Source organism: Rhinopithecus roxellana, chromosome 18, assembly GCF_007565055.1.
Source record: "Rhinopithecus roxellana isolate Shanxi Qingling chromosome 18, ASM756505v1, whole genome shotgun sequence".
Classification (NCBI taxonomy): domain Eukaryota; kingdom Metazoa; phylum Chordata; class Mammalia; order Primates; family Cercopithecidae; genus Rhinopithecus; species Rhinopithecus roxellana.
In genome coordinates this window covers 28,776,948-28,793,958 of record NC_044566.1, presented here as the reverse complement: position 1 = coordinate 28,793,958, position 17,011 = coordinate 28,776,948, and the positions used below count along the sequence as shown (strand labels likewise).

The 17,011-nt window shown below is 35.3% G+C and overlaps 1 protein-coding gene across 7 annotated transcripts in view; it reads right to left on the bottom strand.

The window, feature by feature from the left end:
- SCEL (sciellin) overlaps nt 1-17,011 on the bottom strand; it is a 111,511-nt gene that overhangs the window by 27,717 nt on the left and 66,783 nt on the right. For 3 of the 7 annotated variants that reach the window (XM_010360531.2, XM_030922376.1, XM_030922379.1), the window contains 10 exons: nt 16,654-16,713; nt 15,361-15,420; nt 11,006-11,065; nt 9,994-10,053; nt 8,979-9,038; nt 6,152-6,202; nt 5,131-5,190; nt 1,648-1,707; nt 1,444-1,503; nt 1,243-1,302 (listed from right to left, as the gene is read on the bottom strand). In XM_010360531.2, coding sequence (XP_010358833.2) covers nt 1,243-1,302; nt 1,444-1,503; nt 1,648-1,707; nt 5,131-5,190; nt 6,152-6,202; nt 8,979-9,038; nt 9,994-10,053; nt 11,006-11,065; nt 15,361-15,420; nt 16,654-16,713 — 591 coding nt within the window. The remainder of the gene's footprint in view (nt 1-1,242; nt 1,303-1,443; nt 1,504-1,647; nt 1,708-5,130; nt 5,191-6,151; nt 6,203-8,978; nt 9,039-9,993; nt 10,054-11,005; nt 11,066-15,360; nt 15,421-16,653; nt 16,714-17,011) is intronic. The other 4 variants (XM_030922375.1, XM_030922380.1, XM_030922377.1 and 1 more) reach the window with 2 other exon arrangements.

Sequence of the window (17,011 nt, the reverse complement as noted above, 5' to 3'; positions counted from 1 at the left end):
TTCTTCTACAAAATAGGGTGCATGAATAGATTTCTCATGGGATTGTTGTGAATATTAAATGTATGTGAACTACCAGTCATATCCTAGGTGCTCAAAACAGCAAGAACAAAATATGATACTCAGATAGAAAACAAACTAGGAGATGTAAGAGTTAGGCCAATCATGAATTACACTTTCCTGTTTCTCCTAATGGGTTCAAAGTACTTCATCATATGTTAATTTCTTTTTGTCATTTTAGAATATTGGACTACTATTTCCAGCAATGTATTTATTATAATACAATTTCAGATCAGCAGAGCAATTTGGACTTCTGATACAGTGCACTCTTTTGCATTGTCTATTACTTTATTATAGGTTAATAAAGCATTTATGTGAAATATATCAAATAACAAATTATAAGATATCGTAAGAATGTAAAATGGAAGTTTATGGTTAAAATCTGTAATATTTTGTGGACCCACACTAGCTGTGGATCTAGGATTTTGAAGACCATGAATATTCTTTCCAATGTTCTACGGACATGCATTCTAATGTTTTACAGACATCCACAGAAACCATTAGTTTGGTTCAACGTCTTCAAAATATCTTTTTTCCTTATTTAATTGTATTCATTTCTTTCATTTCAGTCCTAAAACTCTATTTTCTGTAGACAACAAACACTAAGTTGTTTTAGTGCAAATAAGAAGCCCAGAACTAATTCCAAAATAGTGCAATTGATTCCAGAAGAGTGCGATATGTTTCCTTGTTGACAGGAGTCACATGGGATGGATTGTAAATGTATCCTCATTTAACACACCAAAGAAAACTAAAAGTCTTCAAAAGAAAGGCAGGAAGGAAGAAAGGAGAAAAGAAGAAAACAAAAAAAGGATAGGAAGGAGTGGTTCATGCCTGTAATCCCAGGAATTTACGAGGCTGAGGCAGGATTGCCTGAGCCCAGAAATTTGAGACCACCCTAGGCAACTAGTAAGACCCTATCTCTAAAATAATTTTTAAAAATTTGCTGCCAGTTACTCAGGAGGCTGAGGCAGGAGGATCACCTGAACCCAGGATTTTGATGCTGCAGTGAGCTACGATTGTGCTACCGTGCCCCCACCTGGGTGATAGAATGAAATGGAAAGAAGGAAGGAAAGAAAGAAAAAAGGGAGGAAGAGAGGAAGGGAGGGAAGCAGGGAGGCAAGGAGGGAGGAAGAAGTTCCTACCCTAGAAACTTGTAAACATGTCAAGATAGTCAAGGTCATTTACCGATTAGTGTTTCTAAGAGCTGAAGGTTTCACTTTAATAAGATTGTCCAAGTCTTGGCTGCTTAAAAGAGGGAGAGAAAAAAGTTCAGATTAGTAACTGGTTTTGGGGTTGTGCTAGGTCAATAAAGCAACATTATAAATCTACTTCATCTAAGGGCAACAGACAAATAAAAACATGAATTGACTGCTTCTATTTGATTACCTCTGATTGTTTCTGATTACTGCAGGATTTACTTTGATGAGGTTAGCAAGATCTTGGTTTCTTTAAATCAAACAATAAAAAGAGAGCAGGTTAATTATGAAGTCCTTTTGGTAATATCATTAAGGTTATAAATCTGCTTGAAGTAATAATAAAACTTAATATTCTTTCTGACCAAAGCACATTAAAACAACATAGTTTTATTACCTTTGGTTGTTTGTGAAAATTTCAGGATTCACTTTGATGAGTTTATCAAGATCTTGTTTTCTTAAAGTGGAAAAAATATTAAAGCAACTTGGATTAGAGATAATCATAGGTTTAAGGTAATCGGAAATGGAAAGAAAAGATAATGGTATAAGACATATTGTTTTAGTATTGACTAACTATGAAATATGTTTTCTAAACAATTTAGGGGATGAAGAATTATGCTTTATCAGAAGAAAACTTACTCTAATTTCATACATTTTATTGACAGAGCCTATCTACAAGGGCATGCTGGTTAAGTCGCCATAGCAAACATTTAGTAACCGACAATTGTTCATTCTTGAATGTATTAACATTATGAAGATACCAACTGATTTTAATATCCTTATTTTTAAAATCAGGTTAATCAACTAAGGATATCAATTTTAAAAAAATAAACTCTAAAATGGGGATTATTGTTAATATAAGGCTTAGCAAAGAGAGTTCCAGCAATCCATCAATTTCAAAGTGTTCCTCTAAACTCATTTTAATACTTATTCAGAGAAATACGTGGCAGTTACCATGGCAAGAGATTGCAGAACTGACAACACCTGCTTCCAGTACCATCTGGGAAGCAATCTACATGTACCTCTCCCTGCAACAGTGCTTTTTCCTTATATAAAAATAAAATGCATTTTATTCCTCAAAAAAAAAAAAAAAAAAAAAAAGATGCAAGGTCAGGGACCAAAAGAGCATCATTTAGAGATGAATCATCAGAACGTCTGAGAAAAGGTCTGCATTTTCTTCCCCAGCCTTCAACCTTTCCATAGAATGTTCAAGACTTCATTTAGTTTGATTTATTCTTCATGGTTCTCACCTCTCCGTAGCCTATGGAAAGGCTCTAACTGAATTTTCCCTATTTTGAGCTTTCTTCTATGATAATGTTCTCAACTGAACATAATAAATTGATATCTATAAATACTATTAGAAGAATGATTGACATATGAAAACTAACTATCCACAACATAATTTCCTTGTGTAAACCGATGACAAAATCTGTCATAAAACTAAACTGTGTCAGAAAGACAACAGTCTTTAAAATGAGGTTAATTTCACATATTATTATAAAATACAAATAATAAAACTTTGTAGAGTGGACAGTATGTTCAAAAGCCACAATTTTAAAAAAATATACAATTAATCACAATATTGGTTAGTGTAACTACAGATAATATTTATGTGTCAGCAAAATTAAGAGTAAGTAACATAAAAAAAAAACCCAAAATCCACTATAACTTCCATTTTCACTGTCCTACTGAGCACAAAAATTTAATTTACCTAATACTCTAGAACAGTGATATACTAACCACTGTTACGTAAAGCCCAATAAGAAATACATTTTACATCACAGCCTAAAACTGTCTTTTACCGACAGCCACACACACACACACACACACAAAGACATACATTTTATGAAATAATATTCTTACTACATAAGAACTCTCATATTTTCTGTTCAGTTCATTCTATTTAATTAAGAGAAAAAAGCCGATTGCCATTCACTAAATTAATTACAAGACCCTTTAATGGGTTGCAACCCACATTTGAGAAACACTAGCTTAGAAAACATAAATATATGCTATATTCTACCACCACTCCTGTAGAGACAACACCATGTGTTAATAAAACAAAAATCTCAGGAACAGTCTGGAATTGCCTTGATTGATAGCATCATGCAATTTTTGCAAACAACAAATATGTAGATTTTTTTCAGGCCATAGATCCTGCAAAGCAAGCATATCTAAATTTTATCCAGGAAAATGTAACATTTTTTTCTCTCAAGTTACTATTTTTATTTATTTAGCTTTAAGAATGTAGTAAAGGATACATTAGGATATTTAGGTTATTATTACTTTCATGCAGTTTAAAAGCTGTAAAGTGTTTTGCAATCATTTGCACATTTGTGCCATTGTAATCTATGAAGCAATCTTTCAAGTGACCCTGTAAGAACAGTAAAAAACACCTCCTGGTCATCCCACAGCAAGAGCAACACTCCTATCTTTACAGCCTCTGCTATTTCCCAAGGTGCTTAATTAATTTTTACATATTTTAAGATCAAAGTCTGTGTGCTGTGATGTAAAGACTAGGAGTTGGGTTGGGAGTTAGAAGATCTCACAGATGACTGTGAGATTTTTGCCCCTGGTCTCAGTATTCTCATCTGTAAATTAGGAGGTTGGATTGGATAATCTCCAAGGCTCTGTCCATCTCCAAACACCTCCTCCTAGGACTCCATGAATACGAATTTTACTGCCTCTGTGTTTATTAATTAGCTCTTCAATATCTCTCCCTTTTAAGAATGCAACTCATTGACAATATATTCTATATTCAGCAAGCAGTACATGAGTGCTCCAAAATGTAATATATTAAACTGACAACTTATTATTGTCTTGGTGTAACATCTCTGTGCCCCTGGTACATAATTAGCTTTAATCTATGTTAATTGCCTGCTGTTAATAAGATTGAATATGCCTACCGAATTCTCTTTTTGGCTTCCACAACCTATAATTATACCTAATGTACAAGTAATGATACCTGGTTGTAAGCTGTGAACCCAGTAGGTGCTCAGTAATTATTCACTGCCTAAGAGATGATAGAACTACTATCAGTCTTCCACTAATTTTTTCTGTGGCCCTGCTCAAATCACTTAACCTTTCTGAGTCTTAATTTCCTCTTCTGAAAAATGAGTAGATTCATCTGGAACACTGGTTTTCAAAATTATTCAAACTACTGGGCCAAGATATCCTAAGGTTCCTTCCCTCCATCTCCAAAATTTTACAATTTGTATACATACCAACAGAACTTAAAAGGGGAAATCATGAAACCGTTCTTAAGATATATTTATATATAAAACAGTAATGTGTAATGATATTAAGTCTTCGATAAACTATGGACAAAAAGTGAATTTCATTATCTTACTGACATTACTTCAAGAAGAATTATTAAACTTCAGGTCCATCACCTTGCTGAGCGCAGTAAACCTCCCAAGAATAATGAACCTCATAAAATTTCCACTGACTACCAGAAAACTCTAAAATTAGGTGAATGATATTGCTAATGATTAGTCTAATGAAGTGTCTAGGTCTTTTTTCAAAAAAATTAACTACCATTAATAAATTATCAATTTCAAAGATAAAAGTATTAATTTCAATACCATACAAAACAAAATATCAACAGCTCCTAGACTACCTATGTTCCTTCCTGCCCATTTCTCTAACTGCTCTGTTCAATTCCTTTACTGGAGGCTTAGAGAAGAGAAAGCACCACCATACATTGTTACCAGCTGCCTCTGTTTCTTGCAATTAACAAATATTGAGACATCTAGGTTTCCACCTGTGATGATATTTTGAGATTTGCATTCAATTTGCCCAAAGAATAATTCTAAATCATTTCTATTAATTTTGGGTTTACTTAACGAGAAACATAACAAAACTCACATCCATCTCTTACCCATCAGTGTTTTTGACAACTTTGGGGCTGACATTAATGTGTTCATCAAGACCTTGTTCACTGCGAAAACAAAATTAGAGGAAATTGGCAAATTTCATACCAGCATTTCTTTTTTTTTTTTTGTTTCGACAGGTGTAAATCATTCAATAGAATCCTAGTGTAAAAAGTCATGAGTTTACTGAGTTTCCAATTTATATATATTAGTTACCACTTTTTTAATCTTCAAAACAACTCAGTGACATCAACATTACCACCCCACCCCACCCCCACTGCCTTTATAAACAAAGATATTGCACTTCAGAGGGATTAAGGCATTCCCTGGGGCCAGATACCTAAGAAATGGCTGAGGGTGAACCAAAATTCCAATCACAGGAACTGGACCTCAAACTCCACACTCCTTTCCCCAACATCCTCCCTCTGTCTCATGTTCATAACAATCCCTCACATCCATACAATGCTTTTCACCTACGTTATCTTCACAGTAATTCAATGAGTGATAGTTTGGGGTTTCTCTGCCATGCTTTTAGTGACTTGTGTCCAGTGTATAAAGGGTCTTAATTTCTCAAGAACAAAAGTAAATTCAATGTCATGCAAAAAATATTCTAATCAAACATAAGAATATTATGTTGTCAGTTTTCTTGCCAGTCATTTAAATATTAATCTCTGGGTTTGTGAGAGAACAGAAAGCCAATATTTACTGATTTGTTCAGTTTTATGAACTTGTAATTTACTATGAATTTATGATTATAATTTAGTTATGCTATTACCGTGTCAAAGGAATTTCTAAAGTAGTAATTACACAGAATTACCTTCAATATTATCATCTTCAACAATAATATAATGAAATTAATGAAGGCAATAATAGATAAAAAAAAAATCTATCCAGCATTATTACACATCAACTTGTTCTCATTTTTTTTCACGTCCCCTTTCAAAATGTCTTTAGTCAACTAATTAATCTTATTTTGGGGCATAAATTGGAGACTTGCTAAGAAGTCTTCAACAATCTTAATAAGCTTACCTTTTGTTTGCTGAAGGGATCACTTTGATAAGATTGTCCAAGTCTTGGTTCCTAAAAAAATGTTAAGTTTCAGTAGCTGACTAGGTCAACTAAAATCCAATAATTTGTATATTTTTTCAGACTTAATATTAACCAAATGATTGTTGCTAATTTAAAACTTCATCTATACTTAAATTTTTAGCCTTATGTAAAAACAGGTAGCTACTATCAATTCATTTCTTGCATACATTTGTGTATATGATAATTTAATTTAGTTGTATTCTTGTTTCTTTCAAGTCAACCTCAAAGCAGAATTATTCCTAAAACTCTTTATTTTACATACTTTATCTGTGTGGCAGAATTAGACCATTTAGAATATTTTCTGGAGGTTATAATGAACGAGAGAAAATATGAAATTATTCATTATATCCATATGTTCCTTGCTCCCCTTCTTCCACAACAAACAAAAGCTGAGATTTTTTGTAAAAAAAAAAAAAAAGAAAAGAAAAGAAAGTCATTTTCTGATTCTAAGTTATGTAGGTAATATATATAATATAAATATGTAATATTCACACTACCCCAAGATATTAAATCACTTCAGAATCACACTTCATGCAAAGCTAAATTAGAGCAACGGATCAGTTTATATAATTTATGTTTCTATTCTAAACACTCAAATAGGCATTCATCGCTCTACAGAGATGCTGCTGTTGTCACAGTAATGATACCAACCCTAACACCAAAGACCTGAATAGGAAGCCTAATTTGATATACTTTATTATTGGATGATACGTTATATATCCTGGAGAGAAAATAATTGGAAAGACTTATATCTTAACTAATCCTTAAGACTAATCTATAGATTCATTTTATCACGTGCGTATCCTTCCATGTTAATTATTATATTCTATTACATTGAACTGTTTAAAATTGCCATTTTGTTGGTCAAAAATAGTTGAATGTCAGTAATTTCATAAGATTCAACCTCTCAGGAAAATTTATTTGCTATCTTCTTCACATTGAGTAGTGCTATGGGAAATTAACAATAAAGAAAAAATTGTTAAGAGTAATAATAATACTAATAGATAATGTGTAATAAGCACGTGAACACTAAGTGTTTTACAAGCATGATCATGTTTAATTTTTGTAGTAACTCATGAAGAAATTAACTCTTACAATCCTGATATTACATATAAAAAAGCTGAGGTATAAAGGAGGTTAGGCAATTTGTCCAAGACTACACAGCTAGCAAAAGGTCCTCTGAACTCAAAAAATCTCACTACCAAGTAAAATAAATAGACACACAACCAAATGCAATACATGGCAGCATGTGGCTACCAAAATACAGCCTCAAACATTATAAAGGAAAGGGCATGAATAATCAGGCCATCTTCACCTTTAGAAACTAAGTCATCTTGGGAGAGGGAAAAGGCAACTGTCTTTCACTGAATCTTAATCTGTAATGTAATTATATGGTTTCTGGATTTAGTGTCTGACCCTCAATAGTAAAACTAAAGTTGTATTAATATATGCCAAATCAGGGGAGGCAGTAGGGTAGTAGGCTGTAGTTCAGACTCCATCTCAACTACATTCAGCTTTGACTCTCTTCACCCGCTCAAACAAAATACTATGTAGTCTAGGGGTCAGCAAACTATGGACCTCAAGCTACATCCAACTTGCAGCCTGCTTTTGTAAATAAAGTTTTATTGAAACACAGCCACGCCCATTTGTTCACAAGGTACTAATGGCTGCTTTCACACTATTGGCAGAGATACTTACTTAAAAACAGAGACAATTTTGGTCCCTGAAACCAGAACTATTTACTATTAGCCCTTTAAGAAAAAGTTGCTGACCTCTGATCTAGTCTAAATAAGCTGTTTGATAGCCACATACTGCAAAATAGACCGTATTCAAATACGCAAAGTAAGATAGGAAATCTGCTGAGAGAAGATATATATTTTGGTATCTTTTATATCTAACTCATGTTCAAATTAATTTAACAATATACATTTACAAGTTGGTGATTTTATTATGCCTGTTTATTTACTTAACATGATATGCCTTAGATAAAATTCTTTCTATATAAAAGAAAAATGTCATTCTTTTTTCAATGAACTGAGAATAATTTTTTAAATGACTTCCCAACTTTAAGAATTGTTTGGGTGGTAGACAATAAGAAGAGAGGGAATACGTGATGGAAGAAGAAGGAGGAAGAATTTTTTATCATATGAAGACCTTTCTTTACGCTACTTAGATCTGGGTAATTGTTTGGGATGATGTTTTTGTCTCATGGGGAATTCCCGTTAATTTTTAAGGAAATCCTCAGCATGGAACACAAATCTCATACTGGTAAGAGATCATTCCTGTACTTCAAGGAATTCTCTCTCCCATGGCCAGAGAGCCTTGAGCACGTGCTTGAACACTAAATTTCTGACACAGGATCTGCTGATTTGGGTCCCATCATTGGTTGTCTCAACGGTGGGATGATGCAATTTATTTATTTATTTATTTTTGAGACGGAGTCTCGCTCTGTCGCCCGGGCTGGAGTGCAGTGGCACGATCTTGGCTCACTGCAAGCTCCGCCTCCCGGGTTCACGCCATTCTCTTGCCTCAGCCTCCCGAGTAGCTGTGACTACAGGCGCCGCCACCACGCCCGGCTAATTTTTTGTATTTTTAGTAGAGACAGGGTTTCACCGTGTTAGCCAGGATGGTCTCGATCTCCTGACCTCATGATCCGCCCGCCTCGGCCTCCCAAAGTGCTGGGATTACAGGCATGAGCCACTGCGCAATTTATCATGTTTTTAAGTTGATTAGGAAAAAAACGGGGGAGAAGTTCCATAAACCTTACCCTTGGTTAGTAGTGTTTCTTTCAGGAGCCACTTTGATGAGGCGGTCGAGACTTTGGCCCCTTAAAAACATAGAAAACCAGATCAGTGGTAGATTTACCACTGATTTCAAGTATTTGTTAATGGTTTCAAGTATTTGTTAAAACTGAGAAATACTTTTATTGTAAAATATTTATCAAAATAATAAAATTAGAGATCATCTCAGAGGGCTGGGGGTTTTCAGTGTTGACTGTGAATATACATTTAGGGACCTAACTAAAACTGGAGAGAAATAATGAATAAGAACTTATAGAAAATGTTTGATGTGCCAGGCCAGGCACTCTTCTTAGTGATTTACATGATTTGTCTAATTTAATCCTCACATCAATCCTATGACATAGGAAGTATTCATAGGAAGTATTATTATTCCAGTTTCATAGAGGGAATAACTGAGACACAGAAAGCTTAAGTAATTTTCCCACATGGCTAGTGGTAGCAGAGCTGAGATTTAAAGCTAGGTAATCTGGCTGCAGAATGCCTGTGCCTTATCATGACACCAAAACATCTATTGGAACTTAGTAACTGAATTAGACTTGGGAGTATTGAGAGAGCTCCTGGTGCCATTTCCTCACTTTGCAGATGAGAAACTGAAGCCTGAACAGAAGTGACTAGTTTGAGCACACACAGGTAAGAGGAGCAGAGACAGGCCTATACCCACAACTACAGGGTCCGGTCTAGTTCTCTTTCCGCTCTACTGTGTCATCCCTTCTGCTTGAGAAAAATAATAAATCAATGAATAAAAATGTCCTGTCCATGGTGGGAAAACAATTTTATTCTTGATTAGTCAAAGAGTACTCTCATTGTATCAGAAATTGGTTGACCAAAATTTTTAACATTTCAGATGTGAAGTAGGCAGGGTTACACGGCTTCTCTTGAAGGATCATTGGGTTCAGCATCAGTCAGCCAAAATGAGGCTTTAATTATACTTTTAGGCATTGGTTACTATGAAACAAAAAAAGGGAGCTTACTAAATCTTACCCTTGAGTACTTTTTTCTGTTCCTGGATTCACTTTGATGAAGTCATTGAGGTCTTTGGAACTTCAAACAAAAAACATGATAAATAAAAATGGAATTAAATAAATTGGCTGTTTCGATTTTAAGGATATATGTACTCGATATAAATTTTACTATTAAGCTTTGAGATAAATTGATACAAGACTATGCTCTTAATTTAAAAGACTAAACTTTGTGACCTTCTTACCAATCACTGGTACACTGACGTAGTTTCTCATTTACCCCCAAAATAAAACCATATAATTAGGGCAAGACTCCATTTAAAAAAGTCAGTTAATGAATGACATAATAATCTGCTAAAAACTCTCACCTGGTTCCCCTAAGCATTCCATCTAATGTTACAGCTATAACTAAACTGTTTTGTTAATCATTTCCATTTGTAATATCCTTCTTTAAAAAATTGATTTTATATCCATTATTTCATTCATTCCTAACAACTATCAAGTGACAAAAACCAAACATCATCATTATTATTATTATTATTGACATGGTGTTTGACTCTGTCACCCAGGCTGGAGTGCAGTGGCTGGATCTCTGCTCATTGTAACTTCTACCTCCTGGGTTTAAGCGATTCTCCTGGCTCAGCCTCCCAAGTAGCTGGGACTACAGGTGCACTCCACCATGCCTGGCTAATTTTTATATTTTTTATAGAGACACGGTTTCACTATGTTGGCCAGGCTGGACTTGAACTCCCAACCTCCCAACCTCGAGTAAACCGCCTGCCTCGACCTCCCAAAGTGCTGGGATTACAGGTGTGAGCCACTGTACCCAGCCAAACAAATATTACGATCCTCATTTTATAACTAAGGAGGCTGTAGCTCAGCATTCAAGGGACTTGCTCAAGAACACCAAGCTAGTAAGTAATGGGGTTCAGACTTTCTGATCCCAATCCAAAGGTTTTTCAACACATCTTCTTTCCTGAGTACCACAAATGGATGGGGAAGAGGAAGGAAGAGAGGTAAGACATAGTCCTCACCCTTGGTTACTTCTGTTTACTTCAGGAGTCGCTTTGATGAGATTGTCAAGACTCTGGCCCCTTTAAAACATTGAAGGAATGGTAAGATTGACAACATGTAACAACGGTAGACTGACAACAAGAAGATAAAGCTGTTCATTAAAACTCAGAAGCAGTGTAAAAACTCATTGAGATCATGCCAAGGAGTTGAAGACTGAAGATTGTGAAAGGTGACTGCAGAAGTATGTAGGGATTTGTACATCTCTGAAATTCACTGAGACTCAGGGAGACAGTATTTTAGTCTCAGAGCCATTTGGCCGCTAGCAAGTACTGCACTAGGATTCTCTCTACTTTTACACACTAAATGCTACAATTTTAGCTTTTAGGTGCACAAAACATTTTTGTAACTTATTCTATATATTGTTTCATGAAATATTCCAGAAGGGATACTCTTTATCAACCTTCAACATGTAGAACTTTAAAACCAGCTTTGGAGAATCCATATTTTGTAAAATTGGCATTCATTAGCAGATTTTTTCTATCACAAAACTGTATTAATACACCAATTTGTTAAAAATCTATGATATGCAACCCAGTAATTGCTTCTGGTACTTATAACTGTGTTAGAATTATGAATTTTGACTAGTTGTATTTGGCAACAAACAATAGGAATATTAAAATCTACAGAGTTCTGAAACATTCTGAAATGTAAGATCTATCAACTGTAATATAAAGCACAACACTCTGGCTGGGCATGGTGGCTCATTCCTGTAATCCTAGTATTTTGGGAGGCCAAGGTGGGAGGATCACTTGAGCCTAGGAAGTCCAGGCCAGACTGGGCAACATAGCAAGATCCTGTCTCCATAATTTTTTTTTTTTTAATTAGCCTGGCATGGTGGTGCACACCTATGGCTCCAGCTACTCATATGGCTAAGGTGAGAAGATCCCCTTGAGCCCAGGCTTTTGAGGCTGCAGTGAGCTGTGACTGCACCACTGCACTCCAGCCTGGGACAGAGCAAAACCCTGTCTGAGAAAGAAAGAAAATAAAATGAAATAAAATAAAATTCCATGCAGTCATCGAAAACATTTTAGTAGTTTGCTGTTACTCTTTAGCATACGTCGGTTTCTGATCTTAGTGGAATTTTGCTTTTCTCCCTGCATCTACATGTGTATTCTGCATACCAATAGCAGCAATAAATGCTGCTCTGATCTACAGAGGATGCCACATAGGGAAAAGAATACCCACAGGAAGGCCTTTTTGCACTGCGTCTCCATACTCTGTGACTCTATTAAGGCCATGTCCAAAAGCCCCAAGGTTTTGTCTATACAACATCAAAGATACAGATATTTGAAAGCAACTACATGTTGATTCAAGTCTTTTATTTGTATCCAGATGTCTGATAATGTGATATACAGACTCAAAGTAGCAATAATTACTTTGAACCTTTGTCATGCAAATAATGAAACAATTAGCCCCACAGAAGCAATCACTCCACTCCAGATTACTCCTTGTTGATTTCTGCCCAAATGAAGTATGTGGGATTTGAAGGCCAGTGACTGAGAAAAAAAAAAAAATCCCGGGATGCTATTTCCAGACTTGTGTATTCAAAAAAATAACAAAACTGGTAAGCATTATAACTCCTCCCTTTGTGTTGGTTGTGGAATTTGCTTTAACTGTATTTTAGGACTTGATCTCTTTAAATATTAAATAAAGCACATAATAAAACAAGGTTATTTAAATCTCATAGTTCATAAAGTCCATAAAGAAGAGTAGATTAATGTAGTAATCTACTATTAATGTAATAATGTAAAATAATATGTGAGTTTATGTAAAGCAACACCTCATAGTATATGTATCTTCAGTATTATGGGTTACTTCAATCCACCCTCATAGTATATATATCCATACCTCAGAGTATATACCTCAAAGTATATATATCTTCAGAGTATATATATATGTTTTGGAAAGTCCCACTATGGGCCAGACCCTGCCCCAAGCTCTGGGATAAATGTGAACAATATAGACACAGGATTAAACCTCACGAGGCTTCCATTTCAACTTTGGAAGAGTCAGGCAATATACAATTAAACAAATAAATGAATACCACAATTCCAAATAACAATATATGTTATGAGAAAAATAAAAAAGAGTGGTTGGTGCTTGCAGTAGTGGGGGTGGGGAACAGGACAGTGACTTAATTATATTCTGTGGTCAGAAATGACCTGTTGGAGAAGGTGATGATATGGGGATTGAGCATTCCAGGAAGTGGGAACAGCATATGCTGAAACCTTAAGGCAGGAATGAGTCTGGAATAGAAAAATATCAGCTTGGCGAGGATTTACTGAGAAAGTAAAAGGCCATTGCTTTATTTTTAAAAGACCTACAGACTTCATTATGTTCAGAAAAAGGAAATAACAACTACTATTCTCAAAAGCCCACAGGAAGTACACACATACAAATATAGACACATGTGCTACGTACACGCTCACACACACACACAGGGACATACACATCCATGTACATATGCACTCATATACACACAAAAGCACATGTGTATATTTACACATATACTCATAAAAACACAAGCAACATGCATACATATGCAATCACACACATGTACAATGTACACACATGCAATGCGCAGACTCATGTACATAGGCAATCACATATGCATATAGACACATACATATATGCATGCACATGAATGTACACATGTACAAAAACATTTGTATGCATGCATACACACCTGAGCATAGGCATGCCCACATATACACACACCAATATGTGAAGAAAAATAAGTCCTGATTGGAAATATTATCATTATTTTTTGAGACAGAATCTTGCTCTGGCGCCATCTTGGCTCACTGCAACCTCCAACTCTCCGGTTCAAGCAATTCTCCTGCCTCAGCCTCCCGAGTGGTTGAGACACCTGGCTAATTTTTTGTATTTTTAGTAGAGATGGGGTTTCACTGTGTTAGCCACCATGGTCTCGATCTCCTGACCTTGTGATCTGCCCGCCTCAACCTCCCAAAGTGCTGGTATTACAGGCTTGAGCCACCGTACTCAGCCTGGAAATATTATTTTTAATAAAAATTAGAAAAGGAAACATGGTTTTTCTTGGAAAGGCGATATTAAATATTTGAACACTAAATTATGAAGAAAATATAATTCACTTGAATCTTTATTGTTGCAACAATTACTTGTATCTACTATATGCCTGGCATGAGAATCTTATGATCCCTCTTTTGTAAATGAGTAAATTGAGGTACAGGGACACAGTTAGCAAGTGATAGAGCCAGATTTCGAACCTACGATTTTTGGATTCCCTGCTCGCATTCACTACCTTAGGTTACCTCCCTGAACCACCCGGGTACTGAAGGAAATCAATGCTTTCTTCTCCATCTATGGGTTGCAAGCTTGTGCAAGCCTTGAACTCACTGGGTCGCTGTGCCTCTGACCATGCCACACCTACACAAACAGGGCAGGCTTGACAGTGTGCAAACCAGCTTTTCAACTACCTAAGCCTTTGCCCTCCCAACTGGTCTGCAGGCATCCTTGACACATGTTAGAACTGACAAATAATATGAACTGAGATAATTGAATGGAAAGGAATTCAAGGGAAACTACATGCAATTATATGTTACTGTTTCCAGCAACATACCAACAAATTCAGTTTCAAAAATATTCCATCTGCCTTATAAAGAATAAAAAGCAAGAAGATATAAGCTCTTAAGACTTACTTGACAACTCATGGGTAAGAACAAAGTACACTTTGTTAAGCTCTTCATCTTTAAATACACACCACACTACATGCACATACACACACTAAACACAAATACACCACACACGCACATGTAGATCATACATATACACATCCACACATGCACTTACGCATACACACACACACACTTATACACACACCCGTTTATACACACATGCACTTAAATCCACATGCTACTGATACACATGCACATACACTCACACACACTACTTACATCTACATACATATGCACTTACACATACATACATGCACTTATATATAAACACACTACTTATATATTCACACACATACACTAATACATGTACTCACACTAGCATACAAAGAAATAAATCATTTAGTTCAGTAGAGAAGGTCAGCCCAAATCTCATTTAATTTCTCAAATTTATTTGATAACAAACTTCACCCAAGAATAAAATGCTAGAGATTTAGGTGTATCACTTGCACAGAATTACTTAATATAAGGTGTTTAGAGAAAAAAGAGCTCAGTTTGTTTTGGCCTGAATTCCGATTTGCTGTCCTGAATACCAACACTCAAAATTCTAATGTGCTTCTAAATGCCAAACAAAGGGGAGAGGAGAACTTTAAATGCCTTACCTCCTAATATTTTTATTTGTTTCAGGATCCACTTTAATAAGCCCATCGAGGTCTTGTTTTCTTTGGAAAAGGAAATTAATTTTAATGAATGACGTTAAAATATAGCACTAATCAGATGAATAATGGCTGGAAAAATTAAGAAGTGGTAAATATACAAGTTTTCTATATCAATGTAAAATTTTAAAGCTCTAAATGAAAATGAAAATTATTCTCATATAAATTGAGATGAAGACCATTTAAGGTTGCTTATTTGTTGGTAATGTGATTTTTTGTTTTATTCTCAGAATGCATAAATATATATGAAACTTGTTATTTTACAAAATCAACTTTGTCTTCAGATATATCTTGTTAGAACACTCCAAGCAGGCAGCATTAAAGTAACATTAAGTTAGACTAAGTTCTACACCGGACCCAGACAGTATAAATTTCTACTCAACAAACTGGATACAATTGCCTATTCTGTTTTTAAGTAGTAAGAATAATGTTGAGAATCATAATTTCATAATAACAATAATTTAACAATATTAACTAAAAGAATAAGAATGTATACTTTCATATAAACTCAGTTATCTACCTAGCCCAAACCCTTTTAAATATCAGTTCCTTCAGAGTAGATTATGGTGAGCAAAAAAGGGCAAGAAAAAACAGCTCACATAGTAGAAAAATTAATGATTCACTCCCCAGGGGGACACAGGCCACCCCATTAAAATACTTTGATACCATAAAAGGCAGAAGCAGAATCTAAAAGGGGCAGGAGGGGAAGGCAGAAGCACTGTGATTGGGTGCCATTGCCATGTCAACACAGCTCTGAACAGGAGACAAAATGGTGGGAGGTCCTCACTACCCCTGTGTGTGCCAGCCCAGCCTCCCCTGGGCTGCCTCCTGAGACCACCACCCTTAGAGATGTTGAATTAGCAGAGCTTTAGAGAAGTTGAATTAGCAGAGCTTCAATGATGGCTCACTCTTGGCCATCTCTGTCATTTTGGAAATACGCTTTGACGATTTTGTCAAGACTGTGCATTCTTTAGGCACAAAAAATTCAATTTGATCACTTACTCTGAAGACAAATCAAAGCCCAAATTCTGGGCAAAAAGGCAATTTACTATCAAACGTTAAGACAATGCTTCAAAAGTTAGTGGTTTTATTGAGGGCAAGGAGGGATGGTCGTGAGGCCTATCTTTATTGTCTAATTCCATGCTAATAAAATATTTTATGAAGCTAAAAAGTCAAATTATTTTATCTTCTGATTGACATGTAACAGAAACCATAATTAAAGACATTAATTATTCTTACCCAGTGGTACTTTCATTTCCTTTGGGATTTACTTTGATAGCATTATCAATGTCTTCACTTCTTTAAAAAAAAAGGTTTATATCAGTTTCAAAACATTCCCATAATATTAGACACATACATCTTCTGTATTCCCAATGATTAATTCAAGCTTTTGGAGAAAATTATTATACTGACATTAAATTGGCTTTTAGGATAAAAATTGCCTATCAATAACTCAGCTTAATTAATCCTTAGGATTTTATTGGGTTATATGTAAATGCAAATTTAGATCGAATATACTGTATGTAGATTCTTTGAAGTGAAGATCAGGGCACCAGGGATTAGACACAGAAGACAGAAGCCAAACAAAGATGTGATG